The sequence below is a fragment of the Fistularia commersonii genome, chromosome 9 (assembly GCF_037954325.1).
Source record: "Fistularia commersonii isolate RoL2024-O1a breed Wild chromosome 9, RoL_Fcom_v1.0, whole genome shotgun sequence".
Classification (NCBI taxonomy): Eukaryota; Metazoa; Chordata; class Actinopteri; order Syngnathiformes; family Fistulariidae; genus Fistularia; species Fistularia commersonii.
The window spans coordinates 14,092,710-14,115,439 of NC_141292.1; the positions used below are offsets into that span (position 1 = coordinate 14,092,710).

At 41.1% G+C, this 22,730-nt stretch overlaps 2 protein-coding genes across 4 annotated transcripts in view; one reads left to right on the plus strand and one right to left on the minus strand.

Moving 5' to 3' along the window:
- On the plus strand, positions 1-19,107 carry lhx6a (LIM homeobox 6a). Of its 3 annotated transcripts, none has more exons than XR_015106614.1 (9): positions 1-317; positions 1,034-1,105; positions 1,485-1,682; positions 2,869-2,990; positions 13,063-13,283; positions 14,815-14,915; positions 16,457-16,552; positions 17,180-17,334; positions 17,421-19,107. XR_015106614.1 is itself a non-coding variant. In XM_086152640.1 (9 exons), the coding sequence occupies exons 1-9, from the start codon at positions 240-242 to the stop codon at positions 17,498-17,500; spliced, it is 1,143 nt and encodes a 380-aa protein (XP_086008766.1). In that variant the 5' UTR covers positions 1-239; the 3' UTR covers positions 17,501-19,107. The 3 variants fall into 3 exon arrangements, 2 of the variants coding, with proteins under 2 accessions (XP_086008766.1, XP_086008767.1); XM_086152640.1 differs by having other exon boundaries at positions 17,160-17,334; XM_086152641.1 differs by having other exon boundaries at positions 1,500-1,682; positions 17,160-17,334.
- Positions 18,976-22,730, minus strand: part of morn5 (MORN repeat containing 5) — a 19,122-nt gene continuing 15,367 nt past the window's right edge. Inside the window, exon 5 of the mRNA XM_086152642.1 lies at positions 18,976-20,165. Coding sequence (XP_086008768.1) covers positions 20,041-20,165 — 125 coding nt within the window. The 3' untranslated portion in view covers positions 18,976-20,040. The remainder of the gene's footprint in view (positions 20,166-22,730) is intronic.

Genomic DNA, 22,730 nt, shown 5'->3' on the forward strand with positions numbered 1-22,730 from the left:
GCGGCGTTTTGCAGCAACCGGAGAGACTTTGCGCTTTTTTGGTTTATTTCAATTAAAAAAAAAATCAAATAGTGCGCGTTAACGGATGGTTCCCGTCGTGACGCCCCGCCGTCCACCACTCCACTTCTTCTCCCGATTGCTTTCCTGACGAAACTCCTTTTTTTATTTTATTTTTTTAATGTTTCTGATATATTTTTCGGACGCCTCGGGACTTCCGTGATTCTCCCCCGGGGGCGTTCATGTACTGGAAAAATGAAGTTCTGTCCCCCCTCTCGGAGGGAAACAAGATTCTGTCCGAGGGGATTCCCGTGAAGCAGGTACGGACGCCTTCGTCGTAGTTTTTCGCATGCGTGGAAGTTTTTAAAGGTGCGTCTTTGCGTGATTCACGTAAACACTGCAAAATTTGTTCCTGTTAAAAGGCTGCAATAGCGCAAAAAAAGGGCGCAGCTGCGTTTTACGCGGTGGCATCCCGTTCGACGTGATGTCGCGTGAAGGATCCGCGCACCTTCTGTGCAATCAATCGCGTGATGTGCGCGTGCACGAGCCGTCTAATTTGCAATGCCGGTCCGGTCTGAATCAAGTTAGATGGCAATTACAGAAATTACGATAGAATTAAGAAAAAACAAATATCGCACTTTATTTGAAATTGACAGTTGAAATGGACCCTCTTATCCAACGAGCTATTTGGCACGACCTCCAGAACACACACACAAACACACGCAGCAGACACACCTCCGCTCACAACTCTCATGTTCTGGACAGCAGAGAATTAAGGACAAAAATAGATTTATATTAATTGTAGGTCAAGACAAAAACCAAAAAGAAACCGGGGCCCGAGTGCCTTGGTACCCCCGTATTTAACGGAGGAATAGCAGGAGGAGCATCCGGTTGTCCCGGATTAGTGGAGGGAGCGGTGTGTGTGTTTGTGTGTGTGTATGGTGGTGGTGGCGGTGGGGGGCTACAGAGAAAAAAGATGGATGGATCGAAAGAGGGAGAGAAGTGATGAAGGCTCTCCGTGTTTCGTCCCATACAGGTGATCTCCACAGAGCACCAGAGCGCACCGGGAGCCTCGCGCTGCAGCGGGGACTCCAAGCAAGCGCCCACGGTGAGAGCTCCATACGGACAATAATATTTAAAAAATAATAAAAGTAATAATCGCAGAACCTACATTTGTGTCAAATTCCGTCTTTCAAAATTAGAATTATCATTAACTATATTTTTACTATAATTTTTCAAGATAATTTGACGCCATTTTATTTTTAATTTACTAAATGACTGAATTTTTTTCATTGACCTTCACGTGCGCGTAAAAGCGCGCTGGGCCGGCGACATCCGCGGAAACGAGCGAGCGTGCGTGCGTGTCTGTATGTGTGTGTGTGTGTGTATGAGAGAGAAAGAGGGAATTCAAGCAAGTGATTGCGTTTAAATGCGTGCGCATGTGTGTGCGTGTGTTGTGATTTTTTTTTTTTTTTTTTTGTGAAAAGGTCGTCTCTCCGCAGCCTCAGTCGGACGGAGAGTCGCAGCCTTCCAACATGGAGCGGGAGGACGCCCGCTCGTCCCCGAGCAGCCCCTCCACACCCTCGGTGTGCTCGCCCACCTCCACCGCCAGCTCGGTTCCGTCCACCGGGAAGAACGTGTGCGCCAGCTGCGGGCTGGAGATCCTGGACAGATACCTGCTCAAGGTGAGACCCGGAAGTGATCGAAGTGACCACCGTATATGTATATTTTTTGACGCCAATATTATTATTGAGTATGTTAAATTCAAATGTGGGTGAATGAGAAGGAAAAAAAACGATTTCAATCGAAACAGAATATTCTTTAAAGAATCATAATGAAAATTAAGAGAGACAGATGAAGGTGTTTGGAAATCTCCCAGACCAAAACCGGGGGGGGCCTTTGTGCTGCCCCCCCCCCCCCCCCCCCCCCCCCCGTTGTCGCGTGTCGCGCCAATACAATCGGAAGTGACAACACTTTAAGAAAAAAATAGAATAAAAAAATTAAAAAGGGTGTCTGTGACGGGTCCGTGGTTGTTTTTATACGGGATGTGAGAGTTTGTTTTTTTTTTTTTTTTTTTGTGAGGGGGTCACGTGATCGACGGCGAGGCCTCTTTACACGTGGAACGAAACGCGGGGAATCACGCGTGGAGCAAAACAATAATATTCGATTTGCCCGAGGTTCCCTTTTTTCATTGACCTTCAATTATCTCTTTAAGATTATAATATTAAAAATGATACCCGATTTTTCCAGTTAAAAATATCTGAACACCCAACTGTGATGGACATCCTGGCGAGAAGAAACAAAAACATGACGTATCCGAATGAGATAGGAATTTGTCAAAACAAAAACAAAGGCCGTGGTCATCTCTTTTGGGTAGTTTTAAATCTATGTGTTGTTCTTGAAAAACTGATCAATAACTAGACGTAGGTTTACATGCCGAAAAATTCCAAATACAACATCTTAAGCAACAAAAGCTGTCTTCGTAATATACGTCGTATTTGAGAATATGGGCGTTTTTTTTCCAATCGTTCTTCTCACGTCCCTTATTATTCAAGCAAAATAATGTTACGGTATTACAGATGGATTATTGACATCGGTTTTTAATCCCCCACGCTTGAATTCAAATGCACCTTTGAAACGTGCTTAGAATACTCATAACGAATAATAATAAATTAAAAGGTATTTAAAGTCACACAATTTCTTTTTATTAATATTAAAAAGTCGTCATTACACAGTATCACTTATGTATCAAAGAGCTAATTCGACGTTCCCACCGATGGAGACGATAACAGAGTGCTTGTGTGTGTGTGTGTGTGTGTGTGTGTGTGTGTGTGTGTGTGTGTGTGTGTGTGTGTGTGTGTGTGTACGCAGGTGAACAATCTGATCTGGCACGTGCGCTGCCTGGAGTGTTCCGTGTGCAGGACGTCGTTGCGGCAGCATAGCAGCTGCTACATCAAAAACAAAGAGATCTTCTGCAAAATGGATTATTTCAGGTAGGGTAAGTTTATGACTGTTGGTTCGTTTTGTTTTTTTTTAATTGTGTTTTTATACCTCACTTCCGGGCTTCTAACGCCTTCCTGTGCGCCCCGCCACCCACCTCTCACACACGCGCGAGACGACGATGATGATGATGATGATGTGGGTGCCTTGTCATAACAACCTTTTCGTCTCCAGCACAAAAAAAGTCATAATAAAACTATTCATCAACCACCACTGGAAACATTGAAATTTCACAATAAGAGCACGGAGATGTGCTAAAATAGGTCGTTTGACTTTGGATCCTTGTGATGTCCGGGTGAAGCCGCCCAGCTTGGATTCAGGGCCTCACCTTAGTGCTTGGAAAACGGGAATTCGTTCTAAAACTATGTCCACATTCTTATACACAAAGCGAAATTAGCACCGGTGGTCTCAGTCAGGATATGAAAAAGTAGCCCGGCTGTTATTGGTATTGCTATTCTGGGTTGAAGGCCTATCTTTGTATGTATGTATGAATGTATGTATGAATGCATGCGCGCGCGCGTGGTTGCGCACTTAACCGAGTAATTAAACAAAACCAAAAATAAATCATTTAAACGCAATATACAAAAAGAGGTAGACATTAATACTAACAATTATGAATATATAGACAAATGAAGAAAAACTAAATAGAAAGAAATCACTGTTATAGCTCTCCCCATAAATCATCCAAACCATATTTTCCATATACATTGCAATTAAATGTAGGCCAATTTCCCCGAGTATCATGTGATATCATGTAATGTAATACAACATTGCATAGCATATAATTTCAACAAAATAATACCATTATTTTTGTAATCTGGTTTATTCAGCAGATTTAATCGTCATTGCGAGTAACAGCATAATGAAGTTAAATTGTTCGTAATATGACGGTACAAAGTATTTTCGCAGTTTGCGTTAAATCGTTAAATTGCCGAAAGAGCCGCTCTTTCATTTTCTTTTACTGCTGCGGGATATCTGATGTTTCCACCCGAAGAGGAAAAAATAAAGAAATATTAAGGCTTGGTAAAATCAGTTTTTTTTAATTATTTTCCGTGCGTGTGCGCGTTTGCTTAAATTACTTGAATTATTTGGGAAGCTGATTTTGACCGCACTGTTACTTTCTATTGGATGTGATTGAAGAGTAATTAGGTTTATAATTCATAGGAATTATTTATCTGATTAATCCACCCTTGTTTCACGAGAGTTAAAGGGCGAGAAGCGCTCGCGCGCACACGCACACCACTTGTAAAAACGCACCACGTGCCGGGGCGCGCGCCACGGATGTCTCGCTCGTCGTCTTCCGTAGACGGACACGTGGAACCGACGGAAATAGCCGGAAAGGGCTGTTTTAGTGCAAGGTCGTCGGGTTTTTATAATAACTGCAAGTCAAGCGTAGTCCTTTTTTTCAAATAAATTTAACAAAAGCAATTGTTTTAATAAAATAAATAATAATAAAATCCAGAGACATTTTTATAAAACTATTAGAGAATATCTATAATTCGGTGTTGAATCTACTCACTAAGAATCTATATCTATCTATCTATCTATCTATCTATCTATCTATCTATCTATCTATCTATCTATCTATCTATCTATCTATCTATCTATCTATCTATCTATCTATCTATCTATCTATCTATCTATCTATCTATCTATCAGCTTGTTTAACTCTAAATGGCAGTTTAATCAGATCTGTGTTGCATTTGTTTGCAGCAGGCGTGTGCAGTATTGACATCGCCTGTTTGCAGTGAGTCTGTGTGTATGTTTGTGTGTCAGAGATCAGATGAGGATTCACACCATTAACGGGAAAGTGTAAGATTCAGTTTTAGGTAGCCTTGAACTCCCGTCTTACATTGCATAGACAAAAATTCCCATTTATTTAAACATTTTTATATATGTGTGTTTGCGTGTGTGTGTGTATGAGTGCGCTTGGAGCTGTGTGAGCTGTTGTGGAGCTTTTTGTCTGATCGAAATCGAAACGTGACACCAAGCCACTGCTCTGAGGTTTATAATCACCAGCAATTAGTCGTCCTTCCACCACCCCCACCACCCCCCATCCCCAGACCTCCAGACCAGCAATTAGTCCGCCCCCAAGTGCCTGGTCAGCATGTTTTCTGATCTTGAATGTGATTCCTTTCCCAACTGAAAACACACACACAGATATTAAACACGATCTCACCTTAGAATGAAAACACTAATATGTAAAGCATTCACATTCACACACACACAGTATGTTGTCTTTTGCACCACACACACACACACACACACACACACACACACACACCCCACACACACACACACACACACACACACACACCCACACACACACACACACACACACACACACACTGCAGTCGCACAAGGATTGACTGAGATCTCTGTTTATTTATTCACGTCTCGCTGCTGTCAATCATCTTGCTAATTTTTTTTCCACTCAAAATGGAGATGTTGGTGTTCACCGCATCGTATTCATATTTTACCTGACCAGTTTCCTTCATAATGTTCTTTCACCTTCCATCTCACCCTCAAACTGGGACTGTCAGCCACAGTGGAACGTATAATGCTCAGGACTTTCCTTGTCAGAAGTAACGGTCACAAGTTATTTATTGATTTGAAAAATTCCTGCAGGGATAGCATTGGTTTGATTTATATCTGACTCCTCCTTCAGTTGCTTGCCTTCGTGACCCGACAATGTTCAAATCAAAATGTACACCTCAATCGAGCTAGTGCATCGTTATCTATCCAGGGGAACAAAAAATGCCAGGAAAATCTGCAAAGAAAATTGCTGTGCAATGAATGAGAAGTGGAAGTGGATGAGGACCACGAATCCTGCAGCCTTACCTGAAACTTGATAAAGTACCGAACCACTTCATTTTCAAGTAACTATGGCAACAAGGTCACCCAAACCTATGAAAAAAAACAGATAGGAATGAATGAGGGTCTGACTTATTAAAATTTCTATGCAGACCACGGCAATGTAAATATCCAAATGTACATGTTGACTAGGAGGAGTGGGGCCTTTTTTTGGCTAATTCCAAGTAACCATGGCAACAAAGATCACCCAAAACCAAGCAAGAAAAAAAACATCTAATAAGCGTGTGGAGGGGGATTTAAAAAGGATCAGACCACGTGGTTAGCAGAGGATGACGACATTAAACACTACTGCAGGAGGCTTTCACTTGTTGCTGATGTTGATTATTTAGAATAGAGGCGCCAGGCACAGGACTCAGGATGACAATGTGGAAATAACGATGGAAATATAAAAGACACAGTTGCAGGAAACTGCATTCATTGTTTTCCACATAGATGGGGGAAAAACACACACAAATGCTAAGATAATAAACTCTTATGCCACTATAAGGTAATTTAATTGCTGCTTTAAAACCCTTTCTAATCCTTGCTTTTAACTTCCTGGATCAACACAAGAAGTTGCAGTGTTTTTAACGATGTCACATTTTCAAACTCCAACCTTTGAAACCAGTGCATTTTGTAAATCAAACTAGAAAAACTAGAAAAGTTGTATTGACATAATAAAGTCAGTACATGTTATAATAATGACTTAAAGCAAACTGAGAAAATATGCATGTCTATTGTGACAAAATTGTTATATACAGTATACATTGTTTAAAATCACTGAAAGAATGATATTTGACTGAATGACTCATAATTCTTGAGTTTTATTTTTGATGATTCCCTGCTCATTTCTCTTGATATTTTATTGTATTGCTTTTCAAAACCCCTCAAGTCTTATGTTTAAAGAGTGAAGAAAGAGAAAGGATGTCTTTTTAAATACATGTAAAAAAAAATCAGAAAGAACTGCAATACCAATACATGTCTTGAACAAAGGCGCTAGAAGTCGGGAAATATTTCACTGTGAGCGAGAGAGAGATCCATGAAAAATGAAAATGTTCACAAATCATAAAACTCAACTCCCAAAAAAATCATAAAGCTGAGGAGTCTCGCCATTGAATATATATAGCAATCAAAAAGTTACCTCTAAGCCACCTGAGTTTTACCTGCTCTTTAAACAAATCATTTAAAGTTCCAGATTTTCTGGTTGAAAAAAAAAATCAATTTGGCTTCAAACTGAGATAGCTCGTCTTTTACCCCAGCACAGCGTACAAGAGATAATAATGTTGATGCAAGCATCAGATCGAGGATTACTTTGAAAATAAGGTTTGTGATGGTCACCTCTGCAAACACAAAGCGTAATCCGGTCAGATTGAATCTTGTTTAAGAAACTCCAGTGAGGCTCCAGATTTCCTGAGCTGGTTCTCGAAAACCTCCTGAGACGTCTCCACGTCTTTGTCAGCCTCTCATCTGGCTTTCTGGACTGACAGCTGCTTTAATGGGGTGTAATAGCAGGAAATCAGAGTGGGGGTCTCTCCTTCATATATGTGTGTATGTGTGTGTGAGTGTGAGTGTGTGTGTGTGTGTGTGTGTGTGTGTGTGTGTGTAGGGGGGGCAGCGTCAGGATAAGGGTGCAGGACAGAGCCTTCGCTGTGCCTCCTTTAAAACCTATGTCAGGCCCCAGGGGCTTCCTCACACACACTCACACAAACACACACACACACACACACACACACACACACTTACATGCGTGCACACACGTAAACCATTTCTTTATCAGCCTCCTCCTCCTCCTCCTCTGACCCCCACCCCCAACTCTACCACTCGCCTCCCCTCACCGTAGGAACTTCAGCCCCCCTGTCCGTGAGCTGCAGGCCACACAGGAAGTTGTACTGCTGTACTAATCAGGGCAGCCTGGGATACTGACACTGTAACCAGAGTCCATGTCTGTTCTGTGTGTGTGTGTGTGTGTGTGTGTGTGTGTATGTGCATTGTCAGAAAAATGATTCATCAACCCACCTACGGTGCCGGCGATTAGGTTTCCATAGCAACAAATTCTGCATGAAGAAACTGCATGTGGAGTTCATCAGGAGCGGTGTGTGAGAAATCAGAGAAAAACTAGTAAAGACCTTGGCCCCAAATGAGGTTACCATAGTAACAAATATGTGGAGGTGGCAATTTGAGGATTATTGGGAGTTCAATCTTATTTTTGTAATTATTCCACATAAAAAGTTGGATTAAACAACTGGGTTTCCATGGCAACATATGTGCGGGGAGAAATTTATTAAGGAGGGCGTGAACTATGGTGAAATATGCATGGAACGATGAAATAATAATTTGAATAACAAGAATTCAAAGAAATGTAACTTTTAGTTTAATTGATTTTATTTATCCATTTATTCCCACCAATATTACCATTCTGAATGAGAAATGATAAAAAAATGAAGCAAAGGATTGAAACCTCAGCAAGAAATTATTAAAAGAATAACTAGATGATATTGAATATAAATGAATAAATTACCCTCTTTTGTCATTTATTGTAAGACATCATTTTTTAATTTCCAAAAAATATTTTTAATAAAATTGTAGCAAAAAAGAAAAAATATGGAGAACTTTGTTTCTATATTTGTTTCTAAAGTTGCTTAATAGTTGCCCCTCCCTCTCGAGGAATTTAGTTTACGTGGAAACTAAGTGAATCAAGGTAGTTTCATGAAAAACCTATGGCTCCTTGAAACTAAGCGTTTGAAATAAAATGTGCTAAAAGTATTGTTTAGCCCATCTGCCCCCTCATACAAACACATGTGCATGCCCTCACACACGCATACACACACATACACACACACCATCTTGAATTTCCTCTCAATATTAAAAACTGCAACAGAAACTCTCATAGGACAAATCGAAAAGAGATTAGTGTATCCTCACATTCACACCGCACCAGAAATAATCTGTAAAATCTATACCTCCTCCAGATCCCCCACTCCCCTTCTCCATTTTCCAGCAGGTGAGCGAATTAGGGGGTTAACAAAAATGTACAGATTAGGCGAAATAAGGGCAGGGGAGGGGGGAAAAGGAAGGATTTTCCTCTTTGCAACCGATAAAGTTGAGGGGAAAATTGTTCCAATATAAACAAAACAAAAAAAAGGTTAGAGGGTGGGTTGAGGATGGGTGAAGCAGGGTGGGTTAATGTTGGTAGGGGCTGGGGTGGGAGGAGAGGGGGGTCGGCTGATGGGCCGATTTGCCGGCGCTCTCTCTGGGTTGTGTCTGCGAAGCGCGGGGCTGACAAGCTGTCATGCTAGATTAGCTGCAATGTTGCACAATGACCCCCCCCCCCATTTTAATTCCAACTTTTGCAAAAAAACAAACAAAAAAAAACAGCTGCGATTCTCCGTATCGAATGGGAAAGACGCAGATACATGTTTTTTTTTTTTAAAAAAGGAAGAAAACACACGGAAACAACTTGAGCCTCTCTCTTCATGCCGCCAATTTTATTTCAAGGTCACCACAAAGCCTTCTCTCTCTTACTCGCTCTCTATGTCTCTCGCCCTTGCTCTCTAACGCCAGCCCCAATTTCTCTTTCCTGGTGTTTTGTTGCATTATGAAGAATGTCGGAGGCCCTGCTTGTTTTTATATTTTGGACGTCACTCTCAAGTAGAATTACACGTTTGACGGTTGTGATATGAGCTTGTAAGAAGTGAGGCTGGAGGGAGCGGAAGGGGGAGTAGGCGGGTTGGTGGGTTTGGCGGGCCGGCGGGCGGGTAGAAGGCAGTCCCGGAGTCAAACAGTAGGCATACAATGGCCGACTGTAAATATCCGACATGTTGAGAGACATTGGTTCACTTTCATCCCCAGACAAAGTGGATTTGAGTGCAGGGAGTCGCTGCCAAACCCACCACTCTGCTGACTACAGCCCCCCTCTTTCCCTCTCTCTCTCTCTCTCCCTCTCTCTCTCTCTGACATCTTTACTTTCCCCCCGAGCGACTTTCACCAGTGTCCTCAACCCTCGCCCCTTTCCTCCTGCCTTGCTTTGCAACTTTCTCTGCTCATTGCATTTGGGTCCTGTTTGCCATGATTATCTCAGATGGGAGAAAACAAATCATCAGAGAAATTATAATATAAGTGATAAATAAAAGGGTGGAAAATTTCACAATTATTTTTCTAACAAAACATTTGAAAGAATGACCAAAATAATAACTGAACACATTTATTTGTTTGTTTGTTTTTATGGTATTATTAAGTATTTTCCTTATTTCTCCATAATATGCAATATTATTCTTGCTATCTTGCTTGTCCTTTGTGACTTTGTGATTTTGCCTTGCTTGTTTTCAAAATCCCAATGGGCAGAAAAAAACATGCTGGGGAGAAAGAAGAGTTCTGTGAATAAGTAAATAAAAACAGAAGGAGACTATCTCAAAATTAGCACAAAAATAAACAAATAAATAGATATGATAGAATTGATAAATAAACAAGAATAAATGGAGAAAAAAAATGAAAAAGTGGTTACAGAAAACATATTTAGTAATTCTGAGGAATTAACCACCACCTGCTTTATTTTATTTTATTTTCCATCCATCTTCTACCGCTTATCCTGCACTCAGGCTCGCGGGGGATGCTGGAGCTTATCCCAGTTGTCATTGGGCGCTAACCACTGCGCCACCATGCTTCCCTATTTTATTTTATTTTATTTTATTTTATTTTATTTTATTTTATTTTATTTTATTTTGCAGGTATCAGTTGATTATTTGTGACAATTTTATGGGATAATTGTAATTTTTAACCCACCCAAATGTAACAGTAAAGAATGGGCAAGGTTTTAGGCAAATTAAGAAATGCTTTATTTAAAAATAGAACTAAAAAGGGATCTGGATTATTATCTAGTGCAACTGGCAAAATAATGTGCAATAAGAAATTATGTGAAAGTTCTGCAGAAAACTACCAAAAATAACCTCAGTTTCATTAAATTCAAATTAAGAAAAAAACAGAAATCCAGTGCTTATTTTGTCCTCAGAATATTGTTAGTAAAGATACGAGTGGATCTACAAGGGTTATTTATAAAAGGAAAAGAAAATTTGCATTCCCATATGTTTGCTTTTTGTTTTGTATGTTGTCTACCTGCTCTTTTGCAGGTGTTTTCCTAATATCCTTCCTTATTTATTTTCAAACCAATTGTTTTTTCGGTAATTTTCAGAGACATTCCCACCATGTTTTATGGTCAATAAATTGATAATTTATTCATTTTTCACTCTCTATCCATATGAATACTTACAGGCTCATATTTTTGAATTCCTTGAGTTTATTTTTTCCAGCTGTGGTTGCTTGTTCTGACTGTGGACTGTTTTCTCCAGGTTTTACCAAACGTAACTTTTGCCACTCTGTTTACAAACCATGTTGAATCTTTTTGCTCTGACAAAACAAAACAAAAAGATTCAGTGAGGACTGAGGGGCTCTGGAGCCTATCCCAGCTGTCACAGGGTGAGAAATGGGGTTTACCCTGGACCGGTAGCCTGTCAATTACAGGGCCAAATATAGAGACATACAACCACCAACCCTCTCATTCACACGTCATACAGTGACATACAGCCTTCACGTGTTAATTCACATGTCATACAGAGCTATAAAACCATTCACTTGTTCACACATGTGGGCAATTTTTGGGTCTCTGATGAACCTTCTGTATGTTTTGGACTGTGGGGGGAAACCAGTGGGACAACACGTGGAGAGAACATTGGCATTCCATACCCTGTCGCAATCCAACCAGGGACCTTTATGGGCTTCTTGGCAGAAAAAAAAACAGAGGAGTTACATTTACTTAACTTTTATCATCGTTGTCAGTGTTGCTGGAAACCTCCCAGGTCAGATGCTGGTGACATTATTGTTGTAAACAATTATTAAAAAGCATCAGTGGAACGCAATTTTCTTTTTTTTTGTTGGGGTGTAAAGAGTAATTATTTTCTGAACCATTCTATCTCCATGGCAACATTCCTAACAGTGACATCACCCCCCCCCCCCCCCATTCCCCGATTCCACTCACCCAAGTAAAAGTTATTGAGGACAGTATTTTATCAGGGATTCAAACTATGCAAAAGTTATTATTACTACCACAATTATCATTGATAATATTACAACCACCACTACGACTGCTACTAAAACTAATTTTTTAACCATATTAAAAATGACACATATCATACCAATGTAGATTTCATTGTTGTACAAGTGTAATAAATCGAAAGTTAAAGATTAAGGTTAAAGCTGCAAAATGGTGTTAATGACGAATGGGAACACCTTCGTATATGATTGGCTGAAAACTTAAAAACTTAAAAATATACACACAATGAGCACTTTAGCTGCTGGAAGGGTTTCAGTGTGAAAATGTACAATACCAGCTTTATCCTCTTAGGAAAATACCTCCTTTATGACAGAGTTCTTTCACTGATCTCATGACACGTCAGTGTAATGGAAACAACGGCGAGTCTCACTTTGTCTCCTTCAGCCGTGTGTTTGTCTCATTCTGTCCTCAGACACATTTACGGTCATTAAGGGGTATCAAAAATGTTTACGCCGGGTATTAATTTTCTTGCTTCGGTCAAAAAAGAGAAGAAAAAGTTTATGTTCGCTGACCAACCTCTCTTTTTAAAAAACGTTTTTGTCGATTTATCTCTCATCTGGTCTGTTCTGCACCGCCTCCGCCACCGCCTCCCACCCCTCATCCATCCTATCCTGAACAGTAAGTCAGGTGGTTTGGGTTTACATGCCGCCCTGACCTCACTGTTGCTATCGGTTACAGCGGCTCGATACGGAGTGATGTCATCCAAGTCTTTCCTCATCTCTCGAGTCGATGTATAACCGCGCGGTTTGCTTGTGCATTAGTTTGTTTCCCAGTGCGTGAGTGTGTGTCCATGTATGTGTGTGTCTGTGTGTGTGTGTGTGTAGATGTCAAAGACGTCATGCATCAGCCAGGAAATTGCAGGTGTTGGTTTGTTTGGATTCGAAGCTCAACTTGCAGCCAGAGTCAGGAGACTTTTTTTTTTATTTTGAAGGCCACATCCTCCTCCTCCTCCAGATTTTTTCTCTTTCTTTGGGATAAAAGCCTTTGACCCAGCCAAAAGTTAGAACCCTTGTATTTTTGAATTTGTTTGTTATCTGAAGAAATGTCTCTTTTTTTCTTGTCCTGCTTCCACTACTGCCTCAGTTGTTTTCTGTTTGTCTCCTCTGCAGTAGGTTTGGTACTAAGTGTGCTCGCTGCGGCCGGCAGATTTACGCCAGCGACTGGGTGCGGCGTGCCAGAGGAAACGCGTACCACTTGGCGTGCTTCGCCTGCTACTCCTGCAAGAGGCAGCTGTCCACGGGCGAGGAGTTTGGCCTGGTGGAGGAGAAGGTCCTGTGCAGGATTCACTATGACACCATGGTGGAGAACCTCAAGCGAGCGGCTGAGAGCGGTGAGAGAGCAAGGCTCGAAAAGTAACACTGGCCGCCTGTTAGCCGCAAATAAACCTAAAAACCATCTAATATCTAGACATTTATTCTTTTGACAACTCAATGTTCTAAATTATTCTGGTCAAACAAGCATACCATTCCAGTCTCAGCTTCAGATTTTAGGTAAAGATCGTCAACCACCTACAGTAAAATTGGCCGACGGTATCACCCACTCAAGAAAACTTTATTGAAATGTACAGATAGAGGCCCACACCATCCAACTCTGCATCATCTTGCTAAGACACTGAACGTGAATCTTTAATACTAATTCTTATGCTTCCAGTTATTCTTGTTATTATTATCGTCATAATTATTATTATAAACCTGAGTTTTAACATTGAAAACCTCATGAAGCCCTTTTGATTATACAGGCATGCATTGTAATATTGATGAAAGTAAAGGCAATTCATTACTTAAATGTATTCATGATTCATCAAGAATCAGTTGGTTTAGTAGTAAAATGTGTGCAGTCAAATCTTTTAATTTTCTCAATCTCAATATCTAGTGATCATTCGTTCTTCATCATGAATTGTGTTTTTAATCACACATAACTATTATATATTTGTATTATATATATATATAGCAACATATTTTGTTTCTAATGTATTCCCAACATTTGGTACCTATACATAAGTATAATAACTAAGCTTCGTCAAGTTTTTTTTTCCTTTTTTTCAAGTCCTTCTGTGGGGACAATGTGGGTTCATTATATTCTGTGATAATAACATCAAAATGTAGCTTTCTCGCTTAAGGATGCAGTTTCCTTTCGCTGACACTAAAAGGTGAAAAAAAAGTCTGCAGATTTGAGAGCAACAGTTTATAGGTAAATAGAAGGAAGTATAAGAGGAAGACAGCCCAAAGTGTAACGTCCTCATTTGAGGACTCCAGTTCACAAGAGATTCAGGGGGGGTAGAAGCTGTTCGAGAAGCCAAGTCTTCTTTATCCCTCATACTGACACACACATGGCCTGTATCCCAGGGCACACACTGGAGGTTGACGAAGGAACAAAAAGAAAAAAAAGAAATAACCTGTTTCAATCTGACTTTAAACACACAGCAATTAAAGTGTTAGCCCCGAAAAACCATAATTTGTACTATTTATCGTACCTCCAGCCAGGAGGCAGTGATTGTCAGCAAGATTATGCAAAAACAAAAACTGGGCGATTCAGAATCCAGGCGACGGGCGAAACACATGCCAAAGTATATGTTCAAGTGGGGGATTGGAGGGGCTGAGGGTGTACACGGGGTTTGGTGGAGGTCTCAATAATCATGCGGACAGAAAATGACAGACCTGGACAGATACCAGCAGGACAAACGGATTAGCAGATACATTGAAGCATCTGACACAACCGCATAAAAAAAGGTTAAAATTATCAACCCCCCGCCCTGTCAGGATATGTCAAAATTCCTCTGGTTTAAGACTAAAATAAATAAATATTCTGCCTGGAACGTGGCAGAACCGTAAGTCATGGCACATCCGCCATTGTTTTCTCAGGCAATGGTATCACGCTAGAAGGAGCAGTTCCTACGGAACAAGACAGTCAACCCAAGCCGGCCAAAAGGGCACGGACATCCTTCACTGCCGAACAGCTACAGGTGAGACGCATAACTCTTGCTGATCTAGAAGTGAAAGGGAAAACAGAAAAGAAAAACAAATACCACTGCATGGATATTATTTCAAGATCATAACTTGTACTTTTTGCATTTTTTTTTTTTTTTATTTCTCAGCCACTCAGGATCAGTGGGGCCTAAATAAACATGTTAATCGGCATTGTCTTGGAAAAGCAATGTTTTTACAAATAACATTTAACAAAGCCAGACCAAACTATTTGTTTTTGTTTATTAATTTATTAATTATCTGTAATGCTTATCCTGCACACTGGGGTGCTGGTCGCTTTCCCAATGTAGGAACTTATCGCAGTTTTGAGAACCTTTTTTGGGAACAAGGCTGTTTTTCCATGCATTCGGACAGCATAGGAACTAGAAATTCGGACCTCAGATCCTAGAACTATTAAAGATCATTACTTCGAGTAGTTTCCATAGAAACTATGTGATGTAGGTACTTGGTGATTGGGCCATGCCTATTTCCAGATACTGCCTGTGCACAATTCCGTACCATTTAAAGAAATATATTGTGGTCACTGATCAGCTGTGTTCTTGTAAAAGAATGGACTGATGAAGCAAGAAATGGACTGATGAAGCGGTTCAAACTCTTCTGGCCTGCTACACCACAGAGGGGTTTTCAGGGCTTGCAGAGGAACACAAACATTTTGGCCACAATAAGTATGGAGTTAGCTAGCGGCTGGGTTTTTCACATGGCAAAGCAGCACGAGGAGAAGACAACCCTAAAACCCATTTTAATAGTCCATGGTTATTATTCCCACCAGCAAGAAAATGAATGCTGAGACAACCCTGTTTTCTGAATCGTCTTCCTCTGCTTTGCGGCGTTTGGTTTTTGATTGTGGGGCTTAAAGTGCATGTCACAGACGCCTGAGTTACACTGGCCCCCACAGTGGTCCCATACTGGCTGTGGGAACGCAAAACTAAAAAGTTCCCCTGGAAGAGGGGGGCTCCTGAAACGAACAATTTGAGCTGGACAGTTGATACAAGTGAATTCATAGGGGGTAGATGGCGGGAAAACCTTGATAGGTCACCAGCCAACCACAGCAACACGTATAGACACATAGAACCATTCACTCTCATTCATATGTCACATCATGAGATATAAACATTCACTCGCTCATTCACACAAGAAAACCCACTCATGCAAACTCCACACAAAGGCCCCCCTGTCATAATTTAACTTTTTTTTCTCTGATGCAGAACTTCTAACTACTGTGCTTCTGTGGACCTGCATAGCGTCCACAAGGGGGTGGGGGTGGGGCTTTTATCAAGTCCCAGTGTACTCAGTTGGGTGCCTCCTACTCAAACCCTAAAAGTTTTGCCAACATTAGTGTCAGGATTTGCAGCAGTCACTCTAGTTTTTTTTTTTTTTTACCAATGCTGCCACTACCAGGCTGTATATGCAGATGTATAGTTAAATGTATGAAGTGTCTCCTGTCTTCATGCGGGGATTCATGGACGCGGCATGAAAAGCTTGTCAGCTTGTGACTGGTGTGAATTTGTCTCCCCCGCAGATCATGCAGGCTCAGTTCGCCCAGGACAACAACCCAGACGCTCAGACGCTACAGAAACTAGCAGACATGACGGGCCTCAGCCGCAGAGTAATACAGGTCAGTGGTCACATTAAGCAAAAACACAAACAAAGAAAAAAAAAAATGAACCAATGGGGGAAAAAAAAACAAAAAACAGGAGAACAGTCTTGTTACGAGTCATTCCACTAAAATGCTTCCTAATCAACGTTGGAAAGTTTTTAAGATTTTCACTCAAAAACATCAAACTTAAGCAGACATATCTCTGTCACATGCTTTGTTTTGAAGGGATGGAAAACTTTAAAAGAAATACGGTAAGTTAACCTGCAGATTCATTAAGAAACAGGGGGACAAATGAGACTGCCCAAACAGAAAATTATGCTGTTTCAACCAAATATAATTGATTTTTCAATAAATTGGGGATATTTTCTGTGAAATTGGACGCAACTATGTTCCCATAAGAAAACAAAAGATTCTTTTGCATTACTTTTGCCAATTTCCTATAATAAATATGATAAATACCCATTGCTGATATGGAGACGCGACTCCCTTTTGAGGATTAGTGACATGCAGACTTGTTCTTGACATTTTAAGAGCGAAAACAACACACACACACACACAAAGTAAAGTGACAGCGCTATTAAAGAATAGCCTCCTCGTGATGTCTGGTTACATTGCATCTTCATAGGTGTGGTTTCAAAACTGCAGAGCAAGACACAAAAAGCACACGCCCCAACACAGCGGGGCCCCCCAGGGCCACCCCCAGTCCAGGATACCCTCGTCCATGCCTGAGGAGCTGCATTACTCCCCCTTCGGCAGTCCAGACCGGGCACGCATGGTGGCCCTTCACGGCTACATAGACAGTGAGTTGTTTGATTCATGTGCACTTTCTACTTCCTGATAAACACACCGCGATGAGGTCCTAAGGTTTTCTTCATGTGTCCCCCAGGTCACCCTTTCTCCGTCTTGACCTCCCAGAGTCTCCCGCATCAGCCGATGTCCCTGCCCCAGCTTCCCCTCAGCCGCTAGCCTGCTGATGGCGACCCTTGCGACCCCCAACCCCACCCCCGCCCACCACCTTCAACCATCTTGACCCTACATCTCTCATTAGCGTCGTCCAACCTCGGGAGGTCATGCGAGGAGTCACGCCTCGGACACCTGCTAGAAACCCCCAGCCAGGAGAAAAAGCAAACTGAGAAAACAAAAAAAAAGGAGACCTACAAAAAAAAAAGTTTTTTTTTCTGCGAGGACAGGAATATGTCAGTTTTTTGCTGATGGTGAGTTGAAAGTGATGGCCGAAGAAGCGTTCATCGTCAGTGGGAACCGACCGAGGGAGGTGTCTCACACTGCTGGAATTTTTGCTCTAGTTTGTAAAGTTCAGCTTCTGTCACTCGCTCCACACTCTTGATTTTGAGGGAGCGCATTTTCCCCTCTTTTTAATGGTATTTTTTTGGAAGAAACTGACCCACGAAGCAGAGCTGAAACCTCTGAAGTACTGAAGATGAGCGAAAAGGGTGTGTGGGGGTAAACTGCAGTAGTCCGGTGGGCCATTTGTTGGAGGGTGGGGCGCAGGCTTAAAGGGTTGTGTGATCGCGGCCCAGGGGTCGGGCACATACAGTAGACCACAACATAGGTAAGACTCCTGCCTCTTTTTTCTCTGACTCTAAGCAACCATGAAGGACAACCAGATATGTAAAGAAAAAGAAGAAATCATCATCTTCATTTACAACGCAAAAACCAAATGGTGAATTTTCCACTGAAACACGAAAAAATTAAGACACCAGAATGAAAAGACTGTGTGCCTTATCTTTTCCATAACAAAAAAACATTCCAGAGAAGAAAGAATGTACTGCTCTGGAATGTACGAAGAAGTACTTAATAGTCACCTAATTTCTTTTTCTTTTTTCAAATAGTGTGGCACAAATTGAATGATTCAACTGACCAGAAAATTCTTACCCGATGATCATCAAAATCAAAATCAGAAATAGTTTTTTGATCCCTGGGGAAATTATGAAGGAAAAACCACATCTTAGAGTCTTGGGTGGTGTGTAATTACAACATGATAAAACCTGTTAAATTCCAAGCTGTTTTATAACCTCTGGTTGCTCGTTCAGCCTCTGTGAGTATTTGGTACAAAAAGGACAATTTGAAAACAGACTGGGGTTGTACATAGTGAGATGTGTGTGCGTTGCATATGTGTGTGTGTGTGTGTGTGTGTGTGTGTGTGTGTGTGTGTGTGTGTGTGTACTGGCAGGGTTAGAGAGCGTGCATCTGTATTTTAGTGCCATGGCCATTGTGTGAAGAACAGGATCCAACAAGACCTCAATGTCCTTGTATTTATTAAGATGGTTAATCCCTGTAAAGCACTTTTTTTTCCCGACCTCCCAACCCCCCTTTTTTTTCTCCCCAGCCCCTGAAATGGTTTTGTAAAAAATAAAAATTTATTGAAAAAAAACAGCAGTGAATCGAAAACAGGAAAGTTTATTTGATAGACTGTGCGTCATACATGTTTTGTGTACTAAAATGCAATAAAATAGAATGTGATATTTTCGTGGTGATTTTGGTTCATTTTCCAAGGACGAGTCAGTGAAGCAATAACTCACTTGTACAACCGATTTGTGGCTCAAAGCAATTAAATAATACTGAAAACCTGTTTCGTTTTGGGGGTTTTATTGCCCTAAATAGCAATGCACAACATAAAATTAACAAATATAAAGATACATATTAAATTCTTTTTCAAACGAAGTATATTTAATTGTTTTTTTTTTCCTTTCTAGGTGGATAAAAGCTTGCTGTGTGTATACATTTGTGTGTCTGTACTTAAATTAAGGGTACATCCTGGTTTTTAAATGGTGACAGCCCATCTTCTACCATAACCAGTTAAGTGAATGAGCTGGCAAAAGGCATTTACATGCATTGATGGCTTCCGTTTTTTTTTCCCACATAACATGATTTGAGTAGCTACGTGGGCTGCAATGTGATGATAATAGATGTTCAGTTAAAAAAAAAAACAAACCCAAACAAAATAGATACACGGTATTCACTTTGCTATCAAAAGTCAAAAGCATTAGTATTTAGATTCTGAGGATGCCAAAATATATTGTCCAATTTCACGATCCAAGAGACCTTGAATATATTGATAAGGAACCACAAACTCAGCATAGAAATGGGATCGAAAGGATGCAGCTAAAATCCCTTAATCACCTGCAGCGTTATAAATGGGCAGAAATTTAAAGGAAGATTTAATGCAAACATTCATACAGTCATGTGTGACCCAGTGGCCGGAGGTGTCGCAGTTCCGATCAGATTGTGGCAGCAGTTCCTTGCAGGGAATTAATATTGGATTCTAGAAGGAATGCCGACCAACAGTCCCAGCAATTCAAGTTTAGTTCAAAATGAATGCTAATGCTTGACATTGTTGTCCTGGCAAACACATGATTTCAGCTACAAGATCCAAATTATTCTAGATGATGAAGTTAGATAAATAGGGTCACGGATCCTTTCAATGCTCAAATGATTCACAGGTAGTCACAGACGATTGGATGTGATATTATAGCCGATCGAGAAAACTATTGGACCTCGTTGTCGGCGGTCTCCTCAGGCCGGGTTGCGACAGACGTGGAGGCTTTTCCGGAACGGACCATATCCCAAGCTTTTCGGCAGGTTTTCATGATCCACTCGTGCTCGGAGTCGTCTATTAAGAGAGATTTAGATGGAAATGAGTGAGAATTTTGATGAACGTTCAAGGCTAGAGTAAATTGTTTGACCTACAATCAAAAAAAAAATCAGGGGGCCTATAAACTGAAGGATCCAAAGCGAGGAGACGCACTCACTTAAAACGTCCAAATCAAATCTCTAATAACTAGTCGGGGGGGATAATTAAACCGCGGGTCATTCTGTGCGTGAAGCTGCAGCGGTGAAGTGCCATTCAGGTCCCGGGTAAATTTTGTCAAATCAAGCTCACAATTAGGAGAAAATAACTTCTCTGAGCCACTTCAGACACCGATAAATACTAAATCCTCCCTCCTCAAAAACGGACTGTGATTTTTTTCGCTCCCTCTCCTTCATCTTTTTTTTGTCTGTTCTTTAAACCTGAAAAGGCAGCCAGAGGAGCTGATAATAAACCAGTTTTCCATTGTCACCAGTGAAATGAGTAGCTAATTGCAGGGGAAGTGAGGTTTATTCTGGAGCGCGCGCAGCTGCACGCACTTGAGCGGCTCGCGGGCGTCACCCCCAGGTTCCACTGCGCGAGGGGGCTCCATTGTAGGCCGAGTGTGCAGGTCTGAAGCCCCAACCCCTCCCCCTGCTCCACCACTGTACACCCCACAGTGATTGTGTGTAATTGCATGGGGATGGGCATCAAGGCTAACAGCCACTTCAAGCGCAAACCCGCTCGCCCCCATCCCCACCCGTGTTTCCTCCTTCTGGCAGCAGCTCCTTCTACCTGCTCCGATCAGGAGGTCAATTCAAGTTATCAGGAGCGGCGGCAGCTGCCGCGCAAACATTTTCAGCTGCCTTTGTCACCATGAGAAGGTAATTATTAAAATGGGCAGGGGGGCGTGTGACCGCGAGGCCGACCTCGATTAGCCGGAAACCCAAAACTTGCCTTAATGATAATTAGATTGAGGCATTTTTCACATTTTCTGTAATTCTGCCCTCTTGAGACTGGATGGTGGTGTTTATCTCAGAATTTAAGTTGCGTGAAATTGTTAGCTAAGCTGTCCGAGGACACAGGTGGCTGCATCATTGTCGGGTTGGTGCTATCTTGTGATATATTTCACTTTTGTTAGATGTCCTTTATTTTTTTCCCCCAATTTGTTCATTTTGACACCTTAGTTGAAACTTTTCTCGTTTTTCTTGATCTCGGGGCAATTATTTCACTGACGTTTATCTCCTGACAGAATCATTTAAAAAATAATTTTAAAAAAGTAAAAACCTTTGGAAAAACAAAAGTATTAGGTGACAAAGGAGGGATATAGTCCATTTGGAGCATGACAAGACAATTTTGTGACTTCTTTTCTTCTGGAAGGTGCATTTTTTTCTTACTTTTTTGTTTCACAGATTAATAAGGATTATTTCTTAATCAATTTAATCAACCATTCTGTCAAATTCTGAGAACATAAGATGGCGTCCTACAAATGTCCATGGCCGGGTTCTTTTTCAACTTGAGTTTTTAATGGAAGAATTTAGGATATTTTCTTTTTGCTCACTCTGTCAATACTGATACCGCAGCTAGATTTGTTTTCAGCCCCGATTCTGCTGGTCCAATTAAACAATAGAAAAATGGTTAAAGGCCCAAGATGACGTCATCGGCCTGAAAGATCCCCAACCTATTGTCGTCCTAAAGAAAAAGAAGCCATAAATTATTCACGTTTAATGAGCAGGAAGTGGAGAAATGTGACTTCTGTGATTGTCAATGTGACTCAGACTGATTATGGGCCTCAGGTCTGTCACGGACGTCGAGTGTCCCCTAATGTCCACCCCGAATGTAACCTGCAGGAACGACCTTTGTCCAATATACACAAGACTCGGAGTGTGTGGAAGCGATAATGCCAACCCCCCTTTCGGCCTGTTTATCTTAATCTTTAAAATACACTCAGTGGGGAAAGTGTTTCCTTCCAGCCTAATAGCTGAGAGAGAACAGGCACACAAAGGCAATGCAAGCAAAAAAAAGGGTGACATTTCTGACATTGTTAACATTGTGCGGGACTTTTCTTGTGAAAAATTACTTCAGAATTTCAGATTCCCAACGTTCAATACACAATAAAACAGATATAAACGAATTTGTTTCTATGTACTAGCCTTGTAAGTGTGTAAATATTTGAGGATTCATGACGTCAGTATGTCTACAATTCAACAACACATGAATTGTAAATGGAAACCTCATTTTGGGTCTGAGTATTGCTGATTTATCGGGATGTCCTTGCAAATTTTTGTTCGCATCGAAAAAAAACCCCAAACCCCCAAAACATTCAACAGTCAAAAACTAACTATGTTTTAAGTCAACACCAAGGACACATTGGCTTTTTACAAACAGACACGTGACGTGTTTTGTCTTTTTTCTACCATGTGTTGTGTTCCGAGGTTGTTCCATGGGTAAGCTCGTAGCCAAAGACAAGGTGAAAGGCTCAAAACAACAGCAGAGCGGCTCTTGCAACGCCACGTCAGAGAAAACTGGTTCCTGCTTTTATAAGACGATCCATCACTGCTCATTGGATGAATTCGCCTTTTTTGTTGGAATTTATTTTTTTGGTCCAGC